Source organism: Xyrauchen texanus, chromosome 23 (assembly GCF_025860055.1).
Source record: "Xyrauchen texanus isolate HMW12.3.18 chromosome 23, RBS_HiC_50CHRs, whole genome shotgun sequence".
Taxonomy (NCBI): domain Eukaryota; kingdom Metazoa; phylum Chordata; class Actinopteri; order Cypriniformes; family Catostomidae; genus Xyrauchen; species Xyrauchen texanus.
The window spans coordinates 37,158,249-37,181,750 of NC_068298.1; the positions used below are offsets into that span (position 1 = coordinate 37,158,249).

The 23,502-nt window shown below is 42.2% G+C and overlaps 1 protein-coding gene and 1 long non-coding RNA gene across 4 annotated transcripts in view; one reads left to right on the forward strand and one right to left on the reverse strand.

Moving 5' to 3' along the window:
* Positions 1–23,502, forward strand: part of LOC127617121 (pro-neuregulin-2, membrane-bound isoform-like) — a 126,681-nt gene that overhangs the window by 76,242 nt on the left and 26,937 nt on the right. Inside the window, exon 4 of the mRNA XM_052089024.1 lies at positions 13,303–13,423. Within this exon, the coding sequence (XP_051944984.1) occupies positions 13,303–13,423 (121 nt within the window). The remainder of the gene's footprint in view (positions 1–13,302; positions 13,424–23,502) is intronic.
* LOC127617122 (uncharacterized) lies at positions 19,447–22,039 on the reverse strand. 3 transcript variants are annotated; one of them, XR_007967281.1, is made up of 4 exons: positions 21,939–22,039; positions 21,626–21,806; positions 21,195–21,310; positions 19,447–20,161 (listed from the first exon to the last, which is right to left on the reverse strand). It is a non-coding gene; the product is annotated as an uncharacterized LOC127617122 (long non-coding RNA). The 3 variants fall into 3 exon arrangements; XR_007967279.1 differs by lacking the exon at positions 19,447–20,161 and having other exon boundaries at positions 21,063–21,310; XR_007967280.1 differs by lacking the exon at positions 19,447–20,161 and having other exon boundaries at positions 21,063–21,310; positions 21,594–21,806.

Below are 23,502 nucleotides of genomic sequence, written 5' to 3' on the forward strand. Positions count from 1 at the left end.
ACATCAAAATACACTGAGAATTGAGGAAAGGAGGATTTGATTTTCTTAGCCCTTGTGGAAGAACAGAGAAAGTGAAAGTGGTTACTGGCCAACAATGTTTGCTGCTCAATGGCACACACACATTCACTGTTGTAGAAGAGACATAAGAGACACTGTAGAAGAAGACATATGTTTCAGACAGATGGAAGCTCGAATGTTAGCTGTGATATCATTGTGCTCTCCTCCATTTCCTGTTGGACTGATGTGTGACCTTTAGAGACGCAGAGCTATTGTGAGCTCTGAGACATCTCTTCTCGCTCTACGCTCATCCTCTCTTCTCTGCTGTGGATGTGTGTTAATTAGCTAGTTTAGAAATGGCATGGCTCAGGTGGTGGTTCAGTCTTTTGCTGCATCACTCAGTGTGGGCTCACGGCTGTAGGTTCTGCTGGGATTTACCTGACACTTTTGAATTACATGAACTATATCCACACATATACATTCTCTCTCTCTATTTTCTTCAACACCATACTCTTTGAATTGTGGACATTTCAATTCCAAAATCTTTGTAGAAGTGAACTGATATCGTTCACTTCTACTATGATTGATCATAGCAATTTGCAATTGTAAATGTTGAGAGGATAGTTTAGTTTTGAGTGCATTTTGTGTACTGTTGATGACGTATAGTGATAAAGCTTGCCAAAAAATACATTTTAACTGGTTTATGATAAGATAACAGGCATGCATGCTGACAAACTTCATGTTTGCTAGCGTTCAGTGACAGATGCCTCATAAGACCTATGAGGTAATATAGTAGATCATTTTGATGACAGGCTTTGGCATTTCAGAATAACCAGAGCAACATTTGAGATGCTATGCGATAATATTCTCAGTGCACATAATCAACATGGCTAGTTGAAGCAAAGTCACATGACTTTTTGATGTGCAACTAACCTTTATATTTATTTATATATACAATAGGAATATAAGCGGCATAAGTTTATGACATCTTATTACTGAATAAAATAATCCTCCTCAAACAAGTTTTTTAGGTGCATTTTGAAAACTATATGCTCACTCGCATGTTAACATTGAGCATTTTTATGCTATATCCCAAAATTTAAGCTACTGGCCACACAGGAACGATAGGATCGTTGATAGATAAAGCAGGCAATGTTTACATGCTAAATGCTAAAATAGCTTAAAACGCTTATGTTGCCAGTAAGTTAAATTTGTAATTAACACTTTCAAACTCATAAGTAGTAACTTCTTAAGGCGCGGTCACTTTTACCTTCGCACTGCAAAATTTGGCGGGTGGAATACAGTCATCTCAAGGGGAATCCGTGCGTTTGTGATATTCGCTCAATGGACTACCGGGGGTAAAGAATTTACCCTCACAGATTTTGTATGAAGTTCCAGTTTGGTAAACTTTTTAAATTTGACAGGAGAATTTATCGCGTTGACCAATAGGATGTTGATTGGTTTGGCAGTGTCCTCTGTGTGGGCAGAGCATCATACAGAGTTACACTGAGTATTCAAAAGGACAATGATATAATTTTAGCGGTGAGTTTCTTTTTAACTTCACTCACAGAGTATAAGTGCAGCATTAAAAAGAGTTTGCTTGGCAGTTAGTTTTTTGCTGGTTTCACACATGCTCAACATCCGCCACGCCTTCTTCGAGAACAACAGAAGTGAATCATCCTAGAGAGACATTAGTAACACTAGTTCATTGTTTAGAAAAGTACCCTTAGCAAGGAGGACGAGATACTTTTTTTATTATTAATAAGTAGAAGACAGTACACTAAATGGATTGGGTCAAGGGTCTTTAGATGCTTTTTGAAAGATGTTAGAGAACCAGCTGCTTGGGCGAGTTTGGGAAGTCATTCCACCAGCAAGGAACAGTTAAAGTGAAAGTCCTGGACAGTGATTTTTGCTTCTTTGAGATGGCACTATGAGGTGCCATTCACCCACAGAATGCAAACTTCTGGAGAGCACGTTGATCTGAAGTTGTGAGTGTAGATATGGGGGTGCATAGCCGGTGGTTGTTCTGCAAGCAAGCATTAATGCCTTGAACTTAATGCAAGCAACCATTGGCAGCCAGTGCGGTTTGATAAAGAGAGGTGTGACATGCGCTCTCTTGGGCTCGTTGAAGACCAATCGCACCGGTGCATTCTGGATCAATTGCAGAGGTTTGACTGTATGTGCAGAAAGGCCTACAAGAAGGCCATTGCAGTAGTCCAGCCTGGATAGCGCAAGGCATTCTCAGAAAGGAAGGGCCTGATTTTCCTGATGTTGTACAGAGCAAAACTGCAAGATCTGGCAGTCCTTGCGATGTTGGTCCTGAAGTTTAACTGATCGTCAAACACAACCCCAAGATTTCTGGCTGTCTTGGATGGTGTGATCATTGACGAATTTAGTTGAATGGTGAAATTGTTCTAAAATTGTGTGACCATGACCTAGGACTGCTTAAGGAAAGAATGAATGCAGCCTTCAAGTAAAGTCAGAAATATCATCATTACGAGTGCACGTGAATGACTAGGTAAAGTTGTATTTAACATAGGGAATCTCTCTCAGAATTTTTGGTGATACTGGAGATACAGTGTTGCGCATGCTACTCAAAAAATATAGCAATTTAAGCTACCAACTATGCTGGAAGCTACACTTAAGAGAAAGTAGCTAGTTTCACTACCAAAAGCACATTTTAAGCTACTTATTTATTTATTTATTTTCAACCAGATGCATGGAGCATACTGTCACAGACTCTTTTAAATCTAAAAGACTTATTTTCATGAAGTTTATCAAAGCCATGGTAAGGTATAGTATAGTATTGTATTATATAGTACACTAATTAGTACACAGGAGGAAAGAAATTACATGAGTTTGGGACTGATACATACACACAGACACACAGGAATTGTGCCCAGTACCACTGGTGTCTGGGAGGTGAGAACAAGAACAAGTATTTCAGGAATTTCAATGTCATATTAACCGCCAAACACACACTTACACAAGCAGATGCTCTGTCAGATCACATACACCGAGGGATGATCTGTCTATACACTCACAAATCCTACAGCTTAGTCAGCTCACACACACACTAACAGTGAGGCCTCAGCTCTCTCTGTAACACACACACACACACACACACACACCACATGACATCTTGAGCTTGCCTACTGTATACTACAATCAAAATAGCATATTACTGTGATGTAGTATGCGTACTGTGCATAGTATGCACATTTTCTGTACACACGAACAGTGTGGGGTAAGTTACTCAAAAATAGTAATCCCATACAAACTAATAATAACTTCTTTAAAATTGTAATTGTCATGGTTACTGTTGTAAACTCCGTTCCCCAAGGGAAGGAACGAGACGTTGTGTCGAATGAAGTGACACAAGGGGTCTTCCTGGGATGCCAAACGTACCTCTGAACCTGAGAAAAGGCCAATGTCAAGTTGGCAGGCAGAATTGTATGCCCCACCCCGGACATACGGGTATAAAGGGAAACGGGGCACCGAGTGCCAGTCAGGATTTTGCACTGAAGAGCTGAAAATAAGGTGATTCCTGCTCGTAACAAGCTGGCTTTCTCGGCGCACACGGAAGTGGAGCGAACACCGCTGAAACGAGGTGGGAGCCGGGCAAACTGAATCGCGTAGCCGAGTTTGATGCATCCAAACTCCACGTGAGGGGCACTAACGGGACGATCGCTTTTGACATACTGGGCGGGGCTTCGCGGCAGGTAATAGCGCGTGGGGAGGCAGAAGAGCATCCTGAGGCCTGGGTGCTGATAAAAGACTCAAAGCACTTACCTTGGTCTGCGCACCCGGGGCTGAGCAGTCACGGGGCTGTAGATTTTTGGGGCCGGGGGCCGGGGTGTCGTGTGAACGGCACGCACCAGCTGGATGACCCAGGGAGTGAGGAAAGAATTATAGAGAATGTGGGTGCCGCAGCCTGAAGGCGGTGCGGCAAATGAAACAAGGATTCTCCTCCCGGCCCTCCACCGGGAGATGGAGTGGTCTTGGTACCAGCTCCGGAGCGAACGTCTGACTGCCTGGGTCGCCCATCTCAGGAGCGCTTTGGAGCTTTCCTGGTCCTGGAAGGGGTCCTGGAGACGGGGGGGCGTACGCCACCTGCGAGGTGCTCGACGCTGGGGCTGAGAGCTGGGCCGGGGTTGAGGCGGAGCTACCTGTTGTTTAGCCACAGGGAGGCCAAGCTGGGAGACGGGAGCATTGAGAAAGCACACCTTGTCAACGTCGCACATCTCGAACATGTTCAGCCAGAGCTCGACCATGTTCAGCCAGAGGCATGGCTATGAGTGGCGCCCTGACCCGAGGAACCGATCGAGCAGCCGTGAGGGGAGGTTTCCAGTCCAGCCTCGCGCTGGGCAAGCAGACCCGAAGATGGCAGCCCAGACGAGTCATCAGCATCAGACTGTGACGCTATCCGATGCAGCGGCGATATCGTCATCCAATTTCGGGGGCTCAAGGGAGAATGCCGGCTGGCCGCGAGGCGAGCTGCACTCATCCTGAGCTCAGACGGAATCAACCGCAACCAGGAACTACACAGAGGCGGAAAGACATCTTTAAAAAGACGCGTCCTGAAAAGGTTCAACGCTTGCTGTGTATTGCTCTTTTATGAGTGGGAACTCAAACCTTTAGAGGAAATAAACTCTTTTTAGGAGGAGAAACACTCTCAGGCAATGAAAGCTCTGTCGAAGTACCCAGGGGCGTAGACTGCACAGCATGCAGAGAGAGCGAACGCCAGCTGGAAACGTGCCGTACATCCAACAGCAGTGCTTATCACAATAGAGGTAAAAACAGTGGTGAACTCAGCTTGCTGTTGCACAACCGTTCGGCTCAGAAGAAAACTTCTGACTGGCATTCAGTGCCCCGCTTCCCTTTATACCCGTATGTCCGGGGCGGGGCATGCAAATTCTGTCTGCCAACTTGACATTGGCCTTTTCTTAGGTTCAGAAGTACGTTTGGCGTCCCAGGAAGACCCCTTGTGTCACTTCATTTGACACAACGTCGAGTGAGTGACAGAAGGGGAACATACTTCTCTGCTTTTTACTAGTTTGAGAAAGTAATCATATTGAATAACACTTCGGAAATCCACGTGAAGTTTTAATCCCATGATCTGAAACTTGTCACAGATTTAACCATCAAACAATTTAACACCTCAAACTTAGACTCATCCATCCACCCATTCTGCTTATTTGCCAGTTCCAGATGTGACTTTTCCTTTGAAAGTCTGCCTAAAAGACCAGTGTCCCAGAGTCTTCTCTTCACTGCTGCAGATGAAGCTGGTGTTTGGCATGTACTGGTTATTGAAGCTGCCAGTTTCGCACCTGTGAGGATTCTGTTTCTCAAACTAGAGACTCTGTTGTACTCGTCTTCTTGTTGTGGTGTATCTTAGCTTTCCACTCCTCTTTCTGTTCTGTTTAGATCCAGTTTTCTTTCTTCTTTTATGACAGTAGTGCACGGAATAGCCTTCATCTCTCAAAAGAACAATAGACAGATGCATTTCTTTAAAAAAAAAAATATTTTAGGCCATTCTTTCTTGCTTTGTGTAAACTCACTTAAAAAGACTATGTATTGCAATGTTCATATGTACAACTGTTACAACATATGTAAATAGCACAACTGTTTTCAGCTGTTCTAAAAATAAGAAGTGTTTCTTAAATTAGCACATTAGGAAAAAAAAAGGATTACGTGACATGTTATTTTCTTAGTAAACTGGAGGAATGACTGCTACAAATGGGGCTTTGCCATCATGAGTAAAAATTATATTTAAAAAATAAATAACAATATAAAACAGTTATTTCATAGTAATTTAAGTCATAATCATTTTCAACATTTCGATTGTTTGTGGAAGTATTTTTGATTAATTTAATGGAGTGTCTATTTGCACCCTTGTGTAAATAGCATCTGCCACACAGTGCAGCTATTTGCACCTTAATAGTCTAGTGGAGCCAGAGAAATATACACAAACTAACCAACAGATGTCGCTGCAGTGGCATGGGGTGTAAAGACAGTGTGTGGATGTGTAGTGTTGTCCTAGTGACCCTGGTTCAGTTTTGCCTTTTCTCCCACTCTTTTTCCCATCCGATTTCCTGTTTCCACTCTTAACATTTCCTTTAATAGTTCTTAAAATAATAGATACAAATTTATATAAATGTTAATTTCATTGCAGTGATTTGGTCACAGTGAATGTCAAGGAGTGCAGAGAAGGGTTTGATCCGGAGTTGGGGTCTGTTGATTGCACTCGTGCACGTGGCTCGGCAGCGTTTGTGTGTAGATTACATCACTGTATTGCTATTATAATATTGCAGTAACCATGTTTTTAGGCAGAAACCATAGTTTTAATGTAATAACCATGGTAACCATTAATTAATTTTGTGGTTACGGTAAATTTAAAACAAAATACCATGGTGATGCTATGGTTACTGTAGGAAAACCAAGATTATTTTTTCTAAGGTAAGGTTAAGGTTAGGTTTAGGATGTAGGGGTTAATGTAATGTGTCTGTGGGACTTACTAAACACACTGCAGTGATGTGGTTATATGATAATTACATGGTTGGGTGTCACGGTCCTGTCAGTCAGTCAGTCTGGAGTTTTGTATGACAGGACTGTGGCATCAGCGTCCAATGTCTGTCTTGTGTTTTGTTGTCTGTCTATGTGTGAGCACATGGTTTCAGTCGCTCTTCCGTCTGTCTTGTTTCATGTCTGCAGTATGGTGTCTGGGTCTTGACTTCCAGTCTGGTTCGGTCTGTGTCAAAATCCGGACACTGATGCTTTATGTCTGTCTGTTATTGTTGTGGGTGCATCGCTCGTATTTCATCTTGTTAGCATGCACTCGTGTCAATAGTTTGTCTGACTCTCGCGAACACGGGTGCACCTCACATGCTTGCGTTGCGTGCCCGAGTTGCGAGCTATCTTCATGTTGTGCTGAGGTTCAGTCACTTCAGTCTAAGCTGTCAGGTGTGTTTGTGGCCGAACTCTCACACAGGTGTCCCGTCTTGTTTTTGTCGCCTGTTGCGTGCAGTGCGTGCCATTTGCCTCATGATGTACACTCAGGTTTCGTTTAGTGTGAGAATGCATGGCATCGCTTTATTTGGCCTTGCTACGCATTCACTTGTCTTGTTTGTCGGTTGTCATGGGCGTATATTACCTTATTTTCTTGGCTATGTGCACTCATGCCATTCGGGTGTTTTTTTGTCTTGTGAGAGCACGTGGCTTTTATGGTTTTATTTCTTGTCCATCCCAGAACCAGTGTCTGAAGCCTCGTCCATCCCAGATTGGCATCTGAAGCCTCGTCCGTTCCTGAGCCAGTCCTCTGACTTCTGTCCAGCAGCTGCCGCCTGGTCCTCTGACCCATGTCCAGTGGCCACCATCCAGTACTCTGTCCCCTCTGCCCTGAGGCCTCCTCCCAGGCTGCCAGACCCCGCTCTTTGCTCTGAGGTCTCCTCCTAGGCCACCAGACCCTACCTTTGTCTCGAGGACTTCTCCCAGGCCGTCAGACCCTGCCTCCACCCTGATGCCTCCCCCCAGGCCACCGTACTCTTCCCCTTTCCTTAAGATCCCTCCCTGGTTTCCATCCTTCCTTACCTTTCTGTTGTGTTTTCTGTTTTCTGTTAGTGTTCGTTTTGTCTCTCTTTTGTATTGATGTTCCCCTTTTGGGATGCCGGGCATTGAGCTGTCAGCATGTTGTGCTGATGTTCAGTCACTTCGGCCTAAGCTGTCAGGTTTGTTTGTTGCCGAACTCTCACACAGGTGTCCTATCTTGTTTTTGTCGCCTGTTGCGTGCATTGCATGGCATTTGCCTTGCGATGTACACTCAGGTTTTGTTTAGTGTGAGAATGCGTAACATCGCTTTGTTTGGCGTTGATACGCATTCTCTCGTCTTGTTTGACGGTTGGCATAGGCATATATTGCCTTATTTTCTTGGCGATTGGCGCTCATGCCATTCGGGTGTTTTTTTGTCTTGTGAGAGCACATAGCTTTGTTTTGTTTCTTATCGCAGCATGTCTATCTGTCTCCTACATTGGATTACTTCTTAAGCACTGGCAGATTGGTTTTACATGTATTAATTATAAACAAGTGATTTACAAATGATAGAGACTAAATACAGTCTATGAGAAAAAAAACTTCAATATTTTATGCAGTGTTGTTTCAAGAAACTTTATCTTCGATTTTCTCAATATTTATGCTGGAAAACAAGACAAAACTTGCAAGTAATTCCTTCAGTAATCAAAATGTAACTGTATTCTGATTAATAAATATTTAGATTGTAACTGTATTGGAACACAGGTCCTTAAAATAGGTAAAGCAGTTACGTGTATTTCGTTGCTCCCCAATCATATTCAACTACTGTATTTACAGCATACAACCATTTGAAGTCATTGTATAATCAGTTCATGTATTATAAAAAGACATTTAATTGGCAATATAAACTGTGCAGAATTCAGTAAATAGTAGGCTAGTATTCCATTTAAAACACAGCCATGATAATGTTTTATATGCAAAATAAAACTGGATGCTACTTGCTAAATTTAACATGCAATGTTGTGAAGTCATACTACTTTTGGAAACAATTCTTGTTGCATACTACATGCTGTTTCACATACTATTTTAAGTTTTTATAATGCAGTATACTGTACAGTGAGCTGTGCGCTAGTATTGCTCTCTTTCTCTGTCTTTCACACCTGCCAGTCTGTTACTCTGTGTGGTTGTGTGTCGGGGAAGACAGTTCAATCATGGTTTCTCCACCTCTGTGGCTGCAGAGATCCAGATGTGATGTGCTCGTGTCTGCAGTGCACAGCTTGAATCTGCGTGACTCTGACACACTGCAGAAAATCTAAACCCTCTGTGTGGCTGTGAGCCAGCGATGACTGCGAGAACATCCTCCCATCTGCCATATTTGGCAGTGTGTGTCTCACTCTAGTTTATAGACGCAATGATACAGTGCCTTTTATGTTTGTGTGCATGAGGTATCAGTCCTGTTACCATAAGAAATATTTAGCAGTTGTTTTCTCATAAAGAAAGGAAGAATTCTAATACTCTGAAGTTTTTTTTACTCTGAAGTTTACAAAACTGTATTTTAAATTACTTCTGAAGGTTTTTTGAAAGTCTGTTATTCAGATTAATTAAATAATTGCATGCTGGATCAGCCTCTGCTCCACCTCTTGAGACCAAATTACCTTTCTGTCTGTATTGATATTGGATAGTGACATACTACTTTTTAACATACTATTTTTGAAAGATATTATGCAGTATGTATACTAGTATGCACAGTATGCAAATCTATACGGTCCCTTTCTTGAGAGCATCGCGTACCTCTGAACTTGAGAAAAGGCCAATGAGAAATTGGCAGACAGAATTTGCATGTCCCGCCCCCAGACATACGGGTATTAAAGGAAGCGGGCGTGCGTCTGTCAGTCAGGTTTTTGCACTGAGGAGCTGAGAATAAGGTGGTCTCATTTAAAAATGCTATGCACTAGACCGTGTTACGTGAACTGCTGACACAGGTGCAAGCAAGGTACTGCGTGCTAGAAGTAACTGTATCGGCCGCACGTATCCCTCCCCAATGCCCCCAGATAAAGGTGTCATATAGAGAGCTTAGGTTCCCAGCACCCCTAAGGGGGGAACAGTCGACATGACTATCATGGGAGCAAGCCGGCCAGTTGCGGCCTTTTCTCTCTATGTTTCTCGTCATAGTGCATAGTAGTGCATAAAGCATAAATCTTAATGCTATGAAATGCGTCGGGGAAGGCAACCTATTCCGTTCCTATTCTTTCAGGGGGAAAAGACTGGGGGGAGGTAACGTGTGGCCAATATGTCACATGCGTTGTCAAGCCACACGTGGAAGTGGCATGGTGGCAGGTGAGCTCTACAAACACAGCGACCGGGGGCAGAGGGACTGCCCAAGGGAGATGTGGGTCCGCCAGCAGGGGGACCTAACTGTGGAAAATACATCACAGGGAGTTGCCTGAATTGGTAATTAGGCCTGTGGAGCCCTACCCCAGTACAGAGCACTTGAGGATCGTAGTGGGTCTGGTTGCAGGCCAGAAGGCTAGGGAGGAAGAACATCCAGGAAGCGAGAGCTTAGTGGCTAACCTGGGAGAGAGAGAGCACAATGGATCACTTTGGTGAATGGCACTAAGTGCAAGCGGAACACCCGGTCGGCTGTTCCGTATTATCGAGTTCTACCAGCTTGGACCTGACAAAACACGCCAGCCCAGTTGAGAGGCGTCTGTGGTGACCACGATATGTCTGGACACCTTCTATAGGGGGACTCCAGTCTGCAGAAAACAGAGGTCTGTCCAAGGGTTGAAAGTCTGACAGCAAGAAGGGGTAATTAACACACGGTATGTGCCGTGCGCCATGCCCATCTCAGGACTTGAATCTGAAGCCAGTGCTGAAGCGGTCTCATATGCATCAATCCGAGCGGCGTTACCGCGGCTGAGGATGCCATATGCCCCAGGAGCCTCTGGAACTGTTTAGAGGAACTGCTGTGCCCGGCTCGAAGAGAGCGAGGCACCTTAGCACTGACTGAGTGTGCTCGTTCGTGAGGCGCGCTGTCATTGAGACTGAGTTTAACTCCATGCCAAGAAAAGAGATGTTCAGAACCGGAGAGAGCTTGCTCTTTTCCCAGTTGACCTGAAGCACTAGATGGCTGAGGTGCCTGAGCACCTGGTCCATGTGAGCGCATAGTAACGCTCGAGAGCTACAATTAGCCAGTCTTTGAGGTAATTGAGTATGCGGATGCCCACTTCCCATAGCAGGGCAAGGGCTGCTTCTGCGACCTTGGTGAAGTTGCGAGGGGACAGGGACAGGCCGAATGGGAGGTATGCGAACCATAGGAAGGGTCGATGTCAAGGCAGAATGGAGACGATGGAGTACACATCCTTCAGGTCTACCGCTGCAAACCTATCTGATGCCGAACGCAGGTTTTGAATGGGAGTTTGTGTAAAGCCCGGTTGAGAACTCGCAAGTCCAAGATTGGCTGCAACCCACCGCCTTTTTGGAACGTAACTGCCCTATCCACCTCGGGAACCTCCGTGTACCCATGGGCCACCCCACCGTCAAGTGTAGTGAGAGAGGATGCGCGAGGAGGTCAGATCTGGGTAGTAAAATGTGCCCTCCATGACCTCGTCATACACTTCCGGGAAGATAGAAACCGGGAGGGGGGGGGCATGGCTATGAGCAGCGCCCTGACCCAAGGAAGCAATCGACTAGCCGTGAGGGGTGAGGGGGAAGACTGAAATTTCCAGTTCAGCCTCACACAGTCATGGCGGCCCGGGAAAGCATAGCGACATCCGCGCGTCAGCCTCAGACTGGGCGAACAGACCCGAAGGTGGCAGTCCAGACGAGTCATTAGCACCAGATGCCGCTGTGATGCTCTCCGATGTAGTGGCGCAATCATCATCCAGCTTGCGGGGTCCGAATGAGACAACGGACTGTTCGGCGAGCCGGTCTTGCATCGGACCCGGACGGAAGCAAACGAGTGTGCTGGGGGCGGGTGGTTTGTGGGGATTTACTTTGCGAAACCAAGTCCGTCTCCCCAAATCGCCTTCATCACTGGACACGCCGGCCTTATTCCCTCGGCGGCAGAAAGCCGCGACCGCAATGTTGCCATGGCTATGTTCTCGCAATGAGAACATAAACCATACATAAATGCTGCCTCCGTGTGATCGCAGCCCAGACACATGAGGCAGCACTTATGACCATCAGGAGTGGAGCGAAAACACATCCACATCCAAGAACTACACAGAGGTGGAAAGACATCTTTAAAAAGATGTGTCCTGAAAAGGACGTTCAATGCCTGCTGTGTATTGCTTATTTGTGAGTGAAAATACTCTCTTTTAGAGGGGAAAGATACTTCTCTTTTAGAGGTATACACTCTTTTACAGAAGCGCTGTTAAAGCGCCCAGGGGCGTGGACTGCACAGCGTGCAGAGAGGGAGAAAGCCACTGGTAACGAGATCCAACAGCAATGCTCTGATAGAGGTGAGTGGAACAATAGTAAGACTCAGCTTGCTGCTGCACAACCGCTCGGCTCTGAAGAAAAAATCTGACCGACAGACGCATACCGTGTCGGCATACATATGTCCGGGGGTGGAACATGCAAATTCTGTCTGTCAATTTCTCATTAGCCTTTTCTTAAGTTCAGAGGTATGCAAGGCTCTCAAGAAAGACACCTTGTGTCACTACATTCGACACAACGTTGAGTGAGTAACAGAAGGGGAACTATACAGCCTGAGCACAGACTGTCAGAAGATAAAAGATTTTTAGAATATTTCTTTTACATGCAAAATGACTGTATTTATTTATGAGATGATTACTAGATGCAATTCACTAAAATAAACATACTATGCAGTGAGGTATACATACTGAAAATTGCACACTGTTCCATATACCATTTTGGTAACACTTTACATTAATGTTCCATTTGTAAGGGATTTATAAAAGGTTAATTACTAGTAAGTCCATTAGAAATGCATTATAAATTAATTATATGCAGTTAACATGCATAAAAAGGGCACATTTCATCCAATACTTGCCAAGAAACATTTTAACTTATAAATGATTTATGTCACAATGCAGCAAAATAGACTATTACTGTGAGATTAAAAGGAACTGATGTCATAAGAATGGTGCTACTCCAAGTGTTGTCCCAATTTATCTAGTCCTAGTTACCTAAAGTCCTCTGCAAAATCACTTTTCAGCTCTTCATGCTCATTCACAGCAAATATCATATAATAAAGCCTGATGACCTTCAAACCCTATTGAACTTTATGTAAATACTCGTGTTAACAGCTTCTCAATAAATAGGTGTTCACTTTACATTAAGGTAGATTTATATAGGTTACTAGTGTTGAATAAGAGTTATTAAGCATTTATAACATGTGAGGTAAAATGGCTCACAATTTGGCAGGTATTGCAATAAAGTCACCCTTTTTATGCATGTTGTTATAACAGCATTTCAGTGATTTATAATGCATTAGTATATTAATTAATTGTAATAAATAAAACCCTTTATAAACATTTAACAAAGGGAACATTATTGTAAAGTGTTCCTACTGTTTAAAAAAAAAATCATGGTGTGGTATGTATTAAGAACAACTATGGTATTCCATTCTTAATATAGCCATTGAGACTTTTCCCACATTGTCATAATGTATAATACTCATATTGGTCTTTCTCTCTCTCTCTCTCTCTCTCTCTCTCTCTCTCTCTCTCTCTCTCTCGTGTGTGTGTGTGTGTGTGTGTGTGTGTGTGTGTGTGTGTGTGTGTGTGTGTGTGTGTGTGTGTGTTTCCATAGTATCCACCACATTGTCTCCGGGCTCAAGTCATGCCAGGAAGTGCAATGAAACGGAGAAGACATATTGCGTTAACGGTGGCGACTGTTATTTTATAAATGGTATAAATCAGCTGTCCTGCAAGTAAGTTACACACATTCCTTCCACGTTCTTTTTGTTTTTCACATATCTTACTCATACCAATCCCACAAATTCATATTTGTTTCAGGAGTATGTTTAGGGGGTTACATTATTTATACTTTCACAGTGTTTCCAGAAACTTTGGTTTGACATCACTTGGCTCCAATTAAAATATTTTTTTTTAGATAACTTTAAAAGTATTTTTTCTTATGTACATTTCATTTACTATTACTTTTCAGTGAACAACCACAAAGAAAAATTATACAAACATCTCCTGTATTTTAAGACTCCTGCCCACACTTCCTATGATGTTACTTCCCTATGTTCTCCATAATGGAGTGCAAAAGTATGATTTTCATTCAATTCCAATAATTGTTTTCCATAGGGGAATTAATTATTGATGATAACTTCTAAACAGTTCAAGACAGACCTACAGTGAGCTCTAAAGGTTGTTAATCGATGGTAAATGTTTCTGTTGAAGCCATCAGTCCGCATTATTTCAACTTAATTAAAAATAAATCGTGTTTAATAGTTGAATTTCTGCTGAAGAACTACACTACCCATGATCCTGAAAAGAGATCCACCAATCACAGAATCGTGGCCAACAAAGCACATCAAAAGACCCTAGCAAGTCAGTCTTCCTACACTCTCAAACTATGTAGCCTAAATATTTGTATGTATCTGAATATTTTGCTAATTACTTTAAATGTATTGTTTCTATGCTTAAAATCAACAACTTTAAATCAGTGGTTTTATATTTTTTTCCATTGTTTTTAATGGGACTGTAGTTAATTCTCTCAATACAGTGTGTGGGGTGAAACATGGACTGCTGTGTCCTCTGTCAAGTCTGTCAATGCATCCTGCTGTTATCATTAGGTATGCTGAGTAACAGCTCCACTGTGATACAAGAGACACAATGCATTGCTCTTATCAGCGATTTTGGAGAGGGCAGCTCAGATTTACGGTGTTTGGTGTGTATGCCAATTTTTTTAAAGGAAGAGAAACAAACACATTAAAGCTGTTTAAATCTCAAACCCTTTGGGGAGATGTCATCCTTTAACCGTGACTTGTAGAGTCAGTTTCTTTAATTTACAGTAAAGAGCGTTTGAACCAGCTATAAGGGTTGATGGCCCTCAGGGACACACTCTCTTATTTGGAAATAGTGTGTGTTAGTCTTGGCTTTCTGGACAAAGTGATTAACTTACATAATTGAGATGGAGTTTATCTTCAACATCACTGAAGCTTCACTTTTAGGGGCGGAGTAAGCGGTATGGCCAAACACTTACATCAGTAGGGTACAATGGGGCTAAAGGCACACCTTAAAGACTGCTTTTATTCCATATCTATAAGCTTTAGGGTCATCTATATGTCAGTGTGCTTCTCAAGGTTGGTCAAATTCATTTTCAGAAGATTTAAGAATGTAAATTCTGCAGTCTCGCTCTTCCAGTTAGAAAGACACAATCAAATCATGATGTTAAACTGCACTAGAGCAACTTTTCCAATCAAATGCCTTCTAGAATGCTGATGGTTCCTTCCAAAGAGAGCACAATCCATGTTGTGGGGACTTTCCAAACAGAATTTCCAATAATATTCACTGTAGAAGTGAGTTGTGACTGACCATTATCACCTTTCAGCCCCCTGAAGCCCTCAGAGTGGAGGGCAATTGTCTTTGAAGGGAATAGGGCATAGGGACTATCACTTCTGATTGGAACGTGCTCTCAGGAGTTTGGCAATGAAATGTCGCTGTTTTTCAGAGGTTTCTTGGGATGTATCCATAGATCACAGATATGTTTTCTTTGCTCTTTCTATTTAGTGTAGTGTGATTGAAAACATTGACATGTTTTAATGTTTTATTCGCTTGAATCTGATTCATCTTAATGATTGCACAACAGCTCCTGCCTCATCATAAGTGAAGTTCCGCAATGCGCTGTTTTTGTATGTGGGTTAGTTATGGATAGTAACAGGGTCAGTTTGATCATTGTTCTGATCTCAAGTCAGTGGAAAAGCGGCCAAACTAGGATGAGATTGCTCTGTTTCTGTACAGCTTCACTCTCTGACAGCAGCACAATGGACAGAGGAATGTGTGTGTGTGTGTGTGTGTGTGTGTGTGTGTGTGTGTGTGTGTGTGTGTGTGTGTGTGTGTGTGTGTGTGTGTGTGTGTGTGTGAGCGTGTATTTATCACTTTGTGGGGACCAAATATCCCCATAAGGATAGTAAAACCCGAAATTTTTGACCTTGTGGGGACATTTAGTCGGTCCCCATGAGGAAAACAGCTTATAAATCATACTAAATTATGTTTTTTGAAAATGTAAAAATGCAGAAAGTTTTCTGTGAGGGTTAGGTTTAGGGGTAGGGTTAGGTTTAGGGGATAGAATATAAAGTTTGTACAGTATAAAAACCATTATGTCTATGGAAAGTCCCCATAAAACATGGAAACACAACATGTGTGTGTGTGTGTGTGTGTGTGTGGTGTGTGTGTGTGTGTGTGTGTGTGTGTGTGTGTGTGTGTGTGTGTGTGTCTGTGCTTATTGGCTATTTTATGTTTATTTTATTTAAAAAAGGGACAATGCACATGAATTAACATTAGCACTTATGTCCATCATGTATGTGCCAGATTTAGCCAAACAGGCTCATTTTCATCTGCAATCCCTGACAGGTTTAAGGCATAGAAAACGTACAAAGCACATAAGCACATCAGCTCACAAGCATAGACAAAAGCACATATGCACATACAGATAATGAAACAATAATATAGCCATGTGGCATATACAGTACAACATTAAAGAAACATACAAAGACACATACTGTAGATGTAAGCACAGACACATTAGCACATAGACACATAAAAACAAAAACACATAAGCACCAAACCAGTACAATATCTGCAAATTTGATCATATTTTCCCAGTTTAAGATATCATATTTAATTACAATTTTACAATGATGATATGAATGACTTTTTATCCAATGTTTTCAAAGCCTGCTTATAGAGTCTTTCCACTGATTGTAATGTGGTCCTATCTTTGGTTCTGATAACACAAGCACAAGTTAACTTTTTTAACTTGTGTTTTGAGTGTGATCATAGTCTATTATTATGCCTAAATATTAATACTCATGCACTACCGATAGTCTTCTCACTGCTATTATAACATCTGGGTATGGATCTCTATTTGCAGACTTTGAAGGAAAAAAAAACATACATACAGTTTTGCTGACATTAAGTTGTAAACATGAGTTTGTTAACCAATTAGTGATATTGGCCATTGAAGCTGATAATTCTTGTGCGGCTTCCTTCTTGTTTTTAACATGTAAATATACAACCGTTTCATCAGCGTACATCTGACAGTTTACAATAGGTGGGCAAACTTCAGGCAGGTCATTAATATACAAACTAAATAACAATGGACCCAGTGTTGAACCTTGAGGTATGCCAACAAAATGATCAACCATTTGTGAGGTTTTATGGTCTTCTGAACACATTGTTTTCTATCAGTTTCAGAGGTATGATTTTATCCATTTAATTACAATAGGTGAAAAATTTAACTTTGATAACTTGTTAATTAGAACACCATGTTTATCTGTATCAAAGGCTTTCTTTAAATCCAGGTAAACAGCTCCTACCACACCTCACTTGTCCAATTTAGCTTTAATATTTTCCAGAAGAAAACAATTAGCAGTTTCTGTGGAATGATGTTTTCTAAACCCAAATTGCATCAGATGCAATGAGAATGAAGTACTATTCAAATGTAATATTATCTGTTCAGAGATAAATTTTTCTGCAATTTTTGATACTGCTGGAAGGATACCAATGGGTCTGTAATTACCAATAACCGTGTGTTCACCTAATTTAAACACTGGTATAGTTATTGCAGATTTCAAAGCACTTGGAAACACTCTTTCATTAATGGACCAATTTACAATTTTTGAAATAGGAGGAATGAGTGCCTTCTTATGGGTTTTGATAAATACTGTATCCATCCCATTTACTTTTGTACTATAAAAGTTGAGAGAGGAAATAATCATATGTACTTTGGAGATGGTCACTTCTCTAAAAAACAGAATGGGAACATCAGTATTTAGGGGAGTGACTGAATAATATGGTATTAGATTTCTCTGTCAATTTCTTTAAATTCGGACAGATTTCTTTGGCATTTCCCTTTGCTTCAATAATAGCCTTCATGAAAAATTGTGCTTTTGCCTTACTGAGCTCTTTTACAACCTTATTTCTTAGTGTGGTAAATAAATGTCTCTCATGTTCCATCTTATTCTTGAGAGCATGATCCCATTGTTTCATAAGTAATAGATTTTTTTCATTTAACCATGATAGATAGTTTCTTTGATGGTTTACATTTAATTTCCTCATAAAACTATTTATAGTAGTTTGCAGTTCCACCATAATAGAATTACAATAATCATCCATACTTTTCTGTACAAAGTGCTCATTCCAATTTATTTCTTTAATTGATTTATCAAAATTGGTTAACTGACTATTAGGACTTTTATAGTCTTCTAGCTTCTTGTAGGCTGATGGACTCAATCTTCTTTTAGGGAGCTTTCTTACAATCCGAATCATATTGTGGTCAGACAATCCTAACCAGATTGTAAGATTTCTTTATTCTTTCTGGTCTATTAGTGAAAGCCAAATCAATAAGCGTTTCTGAGGAACTAGTTATCTTATTCGGGCCTTAAATAATCTGTTGAAAATCTAAATTACTTGATTTTTACATTTTAGCTCTTTTCTTTTTGCTTTGTCATTCCAATTTATATTAAAATCTCTTAGTAAATGATCTCATTGTTAGTATCACACTCTTTCATAAGAGTTTTTAATTTATCATAAAACATGATTTTTGCAGACAGTGGTCTATAAATTCCAATCACAGTGAATGACATTTAGACTGAAAGAGTTAATTTGAGACCAATACATTCCAAGTCATTAACACATGACCATTGGTTTTGCATACAGCTTATACTATCCTTGACATAAAATAGAACACCGCCGCACCGACCATCAGTTCATTCTCATCAATATATATTATATACCTTTATTATGTCAGCAGGGGAGTTTTGGGGTAGCCATGTTTCTGATAGTCATAGGAAATCCAAATTTGATTCATATAAAAGGTGTTGTACTTGTTTACTTTTAGGAATATCACTTGTTCAAATGAATAACCCACTTGGTTTTGTATGGGAGTCACAGAAAATTCAAGACTGGTTTACTATTCTGAGAAGTTGAAAGCCACGGTGCTTTACAATTATAGGATTTATCTTGTGTTTTAAACTTGTTTGGTGATGCGGGGTTAATCCTTTGCACATGATTCGCCATGAAAGATGGCATATATCTTGGCAAGATAACTGCTAGTGATGTAGTTACTGGTATTTAATTAGTTAAAAGCTCACCCAGTCTGCTGGCTTAGATAATTTTTTTGTTTTGTTTTTTCCTCCCATTTTCTCCCCAATTTTTAATGCCAAATTCCCACTGTGCTATAAGTACTTGTGGTGGCGTAATGGCTCGCCTCAGTCCGGGTGGCAAAGGACGAACCTCAGTTGCCTCCCCATCTGAGAACGTCAATCCGAGCATCTTATCACATGGCTTGTTGAGTGCATTACCGCGGCATCTACACACAACTCACCACGTGCCCCACCGAGATCGAAAACCACGTTATTTACATTTACATTTACATTTATTCATTTGGCAGACGCTTTTATCCAAAGCGACTTACAAAAGAGGAAGAACATCAGCGAATCATCTTAGGGAGACAGTGGTACAAAAAAAGTGCCATATTACAAAGTTTCACTATCATCATAATAGTATACAAAACAGATTTAAGTGCAACAAGAAATGTAAATATATATATATATATATATATATATATATATATATATATATATATATATATATATATATATATATTATTTTTTTTTTTTTTTTTTTTTTTTATTGACCGGTTAAGTGCTTTTGGAAAAGATGTGTTTTTAGCCGTTTTTTGAAGATAGAGAGTGAGTTAGCTTCCGGATTGAGTTGGGAAGGTCATTCCACCACCGTGGTATGATGAAACTGAAAGTCCGGGAAAGTGTTTTGGTGCCTCTTTGTTTTGGTACGACAAGGCGACGTTCCTTAGCCGACCGCAGGCTTCTGGTGGGAACGTAGCTCTGCATAAATGTTTTAAGGTATGCTGGAGCAGACCCAGTGACTGTTTTATATGCCAGCATCAGGGCCTTGAATTTAAAACGGGCATGAACCGGCAGCCAGTGGAGAGAGACAAAGAGTGGTGTAACATGTGCTCTCTTAGGTTCATTAAAGACCAGACGTGCTGCTGCATTCTGGATCATTTGGAGAGGTCTAATAGCACATGCAGGAAGGCCTGCAATGAGAGTGTTACAGTAGTCCAGTCTAGTTATGACAAGGGACTGAACGAGCAGTTGTGTGGCATGTACAGAGAGGAAGGGTCTTATCTTCCTGATATTGTAGAGTGTAAATCTACAAGATCTTGCAGTTTTTGAAATGTGGTCTGTGAAATTTAGCTCATCATCAATGGTTACCCCTAGATTTCTGACCGTTTTGGAAGGCGAAACTGTAGTTGGACCCAGCTGCACGGTGATGTTGTGTTCAACAGCCGGGTTGGCTGGAAAGACAAGGAGTTCGGTCTTGGCAGGGTTGAGTTGAAGGTGGTGTTCCTTCATCCAGGCCGAGATGTCTGCCAGACAGGCAGCGATTCGAACGGTCACTGTGGTGTCGTTGGGCTGGAAAGACAAGTAGAGTTAGCGTGTCATCAGCGTAGCAGTGGTAAGAGAAACCGTGTGACTGGATGATGGGTCCCAGTGATGTTGTGTATATGGAGAAGAGAAGTGGCCCAAGCACTGATCCCTGAGGTACCCCAGTAAGTAACTTGTGTGGCTTGGATACTTCCCTCTCCATGCTACCTCAAAGGACCTTTCTGAGAGATAAGAGTTGAACCAGTCAAGCACAGTTCCAGTGATACCCAGTTTAGAGAGGGTGGAGAGTAGGATCTGATGGTTGACTGTGTCAAAGGCAGCAGAAAGGTCCAGCAAAATCAGAACGGACGATCTTGATTCAGCTCTCGCCTGTCTCAGCGACTCGATGACAGACAGCAGGGCAGTCTCAGTGGAGTGTCCACTTTTGAAGCCCGACTGATTGTCATCCAGCAGCTTGTTCTGTGAGAGATAGGCGGAGATCTGATTGAAAACTGCCCTTTCAAGTGTTTTTGCCATGAATGGGATGAGAGAGACTGGTCTGTATTGTTCTATCTGTGTGGGGTTAAGTGCAGGTTTTTTCAGCAGTGGGGTTACTCGAGCCTGCTTAAATGTAGTGGGAAAAGTGCCTGCAAGAAGGGATGTGTTAATTATGTGTGTAAGTGCCGGTAGGATGGACGGAGAGATGGCCTGGAGAAGGTGTGATGGAATGGGGTCAAGGGAACAGGTTGTGGGGTGGTTGGAGAGGAGGAGTTTAGAGACCTCAGTGTCAGTTAAAGGAGAGAACATAGGGAAAGAATGGTTGCATACAGGAGCCAGGTGTTTGACAGGGTGTGGTGCTGTGAATGTATTGCTGATGGCTGTAACCTTATCAGTAAAAAATGTGGCGAATATATCTGCTGTCAGTGATGTGTCAGGTGGTGGAGGGGAGGGCAGAGAAGTGTGTTAAATGTTCTAAACAAGCTACGAGTGTCTGTGGTGCTGTTGATCTTGGTCTGGTAATATGAAGTTTTTGCAGTTTTAATGTTATTTGAAAAAGTTGCGAGCAGAAGCTGATATTTACCTAGATCAGCTGGATCTTTAGATTTCCGCCATCTCCTCTCAGCTGCCCTGAGATCAGTCCGATGTTCACGAAGGACGTCAGACAGCCAGGGGCTGGGTGGTGTAGTCCGTGCTGGTCTAGAGGAGAGAGGACAGATGTTGTCTAGACAGGTTGTTAAAGTAGAGCTAAGTGTGTCTGTGGCAGTGTTCACATCAAGCATGGAAAATACATTTATTGTGGGAAGAGAGGCAGAGACATCAGTGGAAAGGCGAGAGGGTGAGAGGGAACGGAGGTTACGGTGAAAGGAAACCAAAGGTGGGGTCGGTTTTACAATGGATGGGAGAATCATGTTGAATTGAACAAAGTAGTGATCAGAAACATGTAAAGGTGTAACAAGAATATTAGAGGTGGTACAGTTACGTGTAAAAATGAGGTCCAGCTGGTTGCCCGACCTGTGAGTTGCTGTGGTGTGTAGTCTTTCCAAGTCAAATGAGGCCAGAAGAGTATTCAGTTCAATGGCCTGGGGTTTGTCCTGGTGTATGTTGAAATCACCAAGAACCACAAGTGGCCTGCCATCCTCTGGCAAGGAGGACAGCAGGACATCCAATTCCTCAAGAAAGCTTGTCAGCTGACCTGGGGGCTGATAGATGACAACAACATGTAATTTTGTGGGTTGCATTGTAGTAATGGCATGGAATTCAAAAGATGTATTGTTACATAGTGAAGCATGTGGTGAAAAAGTCCAGTTATTATGAATGAGCAAACCTGTTCCCCCACCCCTACCAGTATGTCGAGGGGTGTGGGAGAAGGAGAAGTTGTTAGAGAGAGCAGCAGGTGTTGCTGTATCCTCAGGACGTATCCATGTCTTTGTCAGTGCCAGGATGCTGAGGGTGGACTGCGTGGCGAAAGCTGGAATGAAGGCAGCTTTGTTCACAGCAGACTGGCAGTTCCAGAGTCCCACTGAGAATGAGAGTGGAGCAGGTGTTGAAGTGCAAAGCGGCCGTAGGTTGTGTGGGTTGCGTTTTGTCTTGCATCTGTATCTTGTGAACGGTCTACAACAGATAACAGGGATGTGCTTGAAGGCATGTGTTATTAGTGAACTAGACATGTTAATATGTATGTATAAGTAAAATAATAAAAGAGATAGAATAGAAAAATACTTAAGTGCTTTGGTGAGTGGCGCCTTGTCAGTGTCCTTGCTCGGTGGACTCGCACAGGTAGACTCGCTGGTCTTTACCCAAGTAGGTCTTCACACGAGGGCCGCCACTTCCGCTGCCGCTTCCGCGTCAGCATTAAGTCCAATAAATAACAACTTTTACGAGCCGTTCAGTGGAAAAAAGCAGCCACGCCTTAATGCTACTTATCACAACAAAGCTAGTCACGTGGTCACCCGAAACCGAAACGCAGGGTTGCGCGGGAACAAATGCAACTTCTGTACAGCGCAAATAAATTATGCTGCACTTAGCAATAAATAATACTCTGAAACCAGTGAAGCACTGTTTGCAGACACTAAAACGACGAAAGTTTTACACACACACAGGATAACCAACCCGAAGTCTAAGCAAATCTAGCAACGAATCCTACGTGACAAGTTTAAACAAGTCTAGCAATTCTATCAGCCAATACTATGGGACAAGTCAACACAAATATAGCGCGCACACACACCAAACACACGTCTAAGCGACCCGCGTTCAAGACAGTACACAAACAGCACCTGATCTAGCAATGAATACCACTATAACAACATTAAAAACAATGAAATAAACACACTTACATACAACTGCAGACTGCAGACTCCTGTAGATAGATCGCTTCTCCGTTATAGTGACCACGAGGAGGTTAACTCAACGTGACCCTACCCACCCTAGCAACCGGGCCAATTGGTTGCTTAGGAAGCCTGACTGGATTTACTCAGCACGTCCTGGATTCGAACTTGCGACTCCAGGTGTGTTAGTCAGCGTCAATTCTCGCTGAACTACCCAGGCCCCATACTGGCTTCGATGTTAAGCTGATTGCTGTTAGTAGAAAGTTTGTGTAATATCATCCAATCTAGGATAGTGATACACATTCCCTGCAAGTGCTGCTGGATGATGTCAAACTGGGCCCACGTCACCAGCGGTTGGCCCGGGATTAAGATGCACATCCACCGCAAGCAGGAGTGTGACAAACAGGTATCCAGAACGATTCCTCGGCAGTTTGGTTGTTTTGTTTTTGAAAGAGGCGTTTGGGATAATCGCTTTTCCATTATTAAGTACATTGCAGTACGAAGCAAATTGTCCGACAGGCAAACATATGCCGATATATCCACAGAACAAAGGAAGCACTAGAT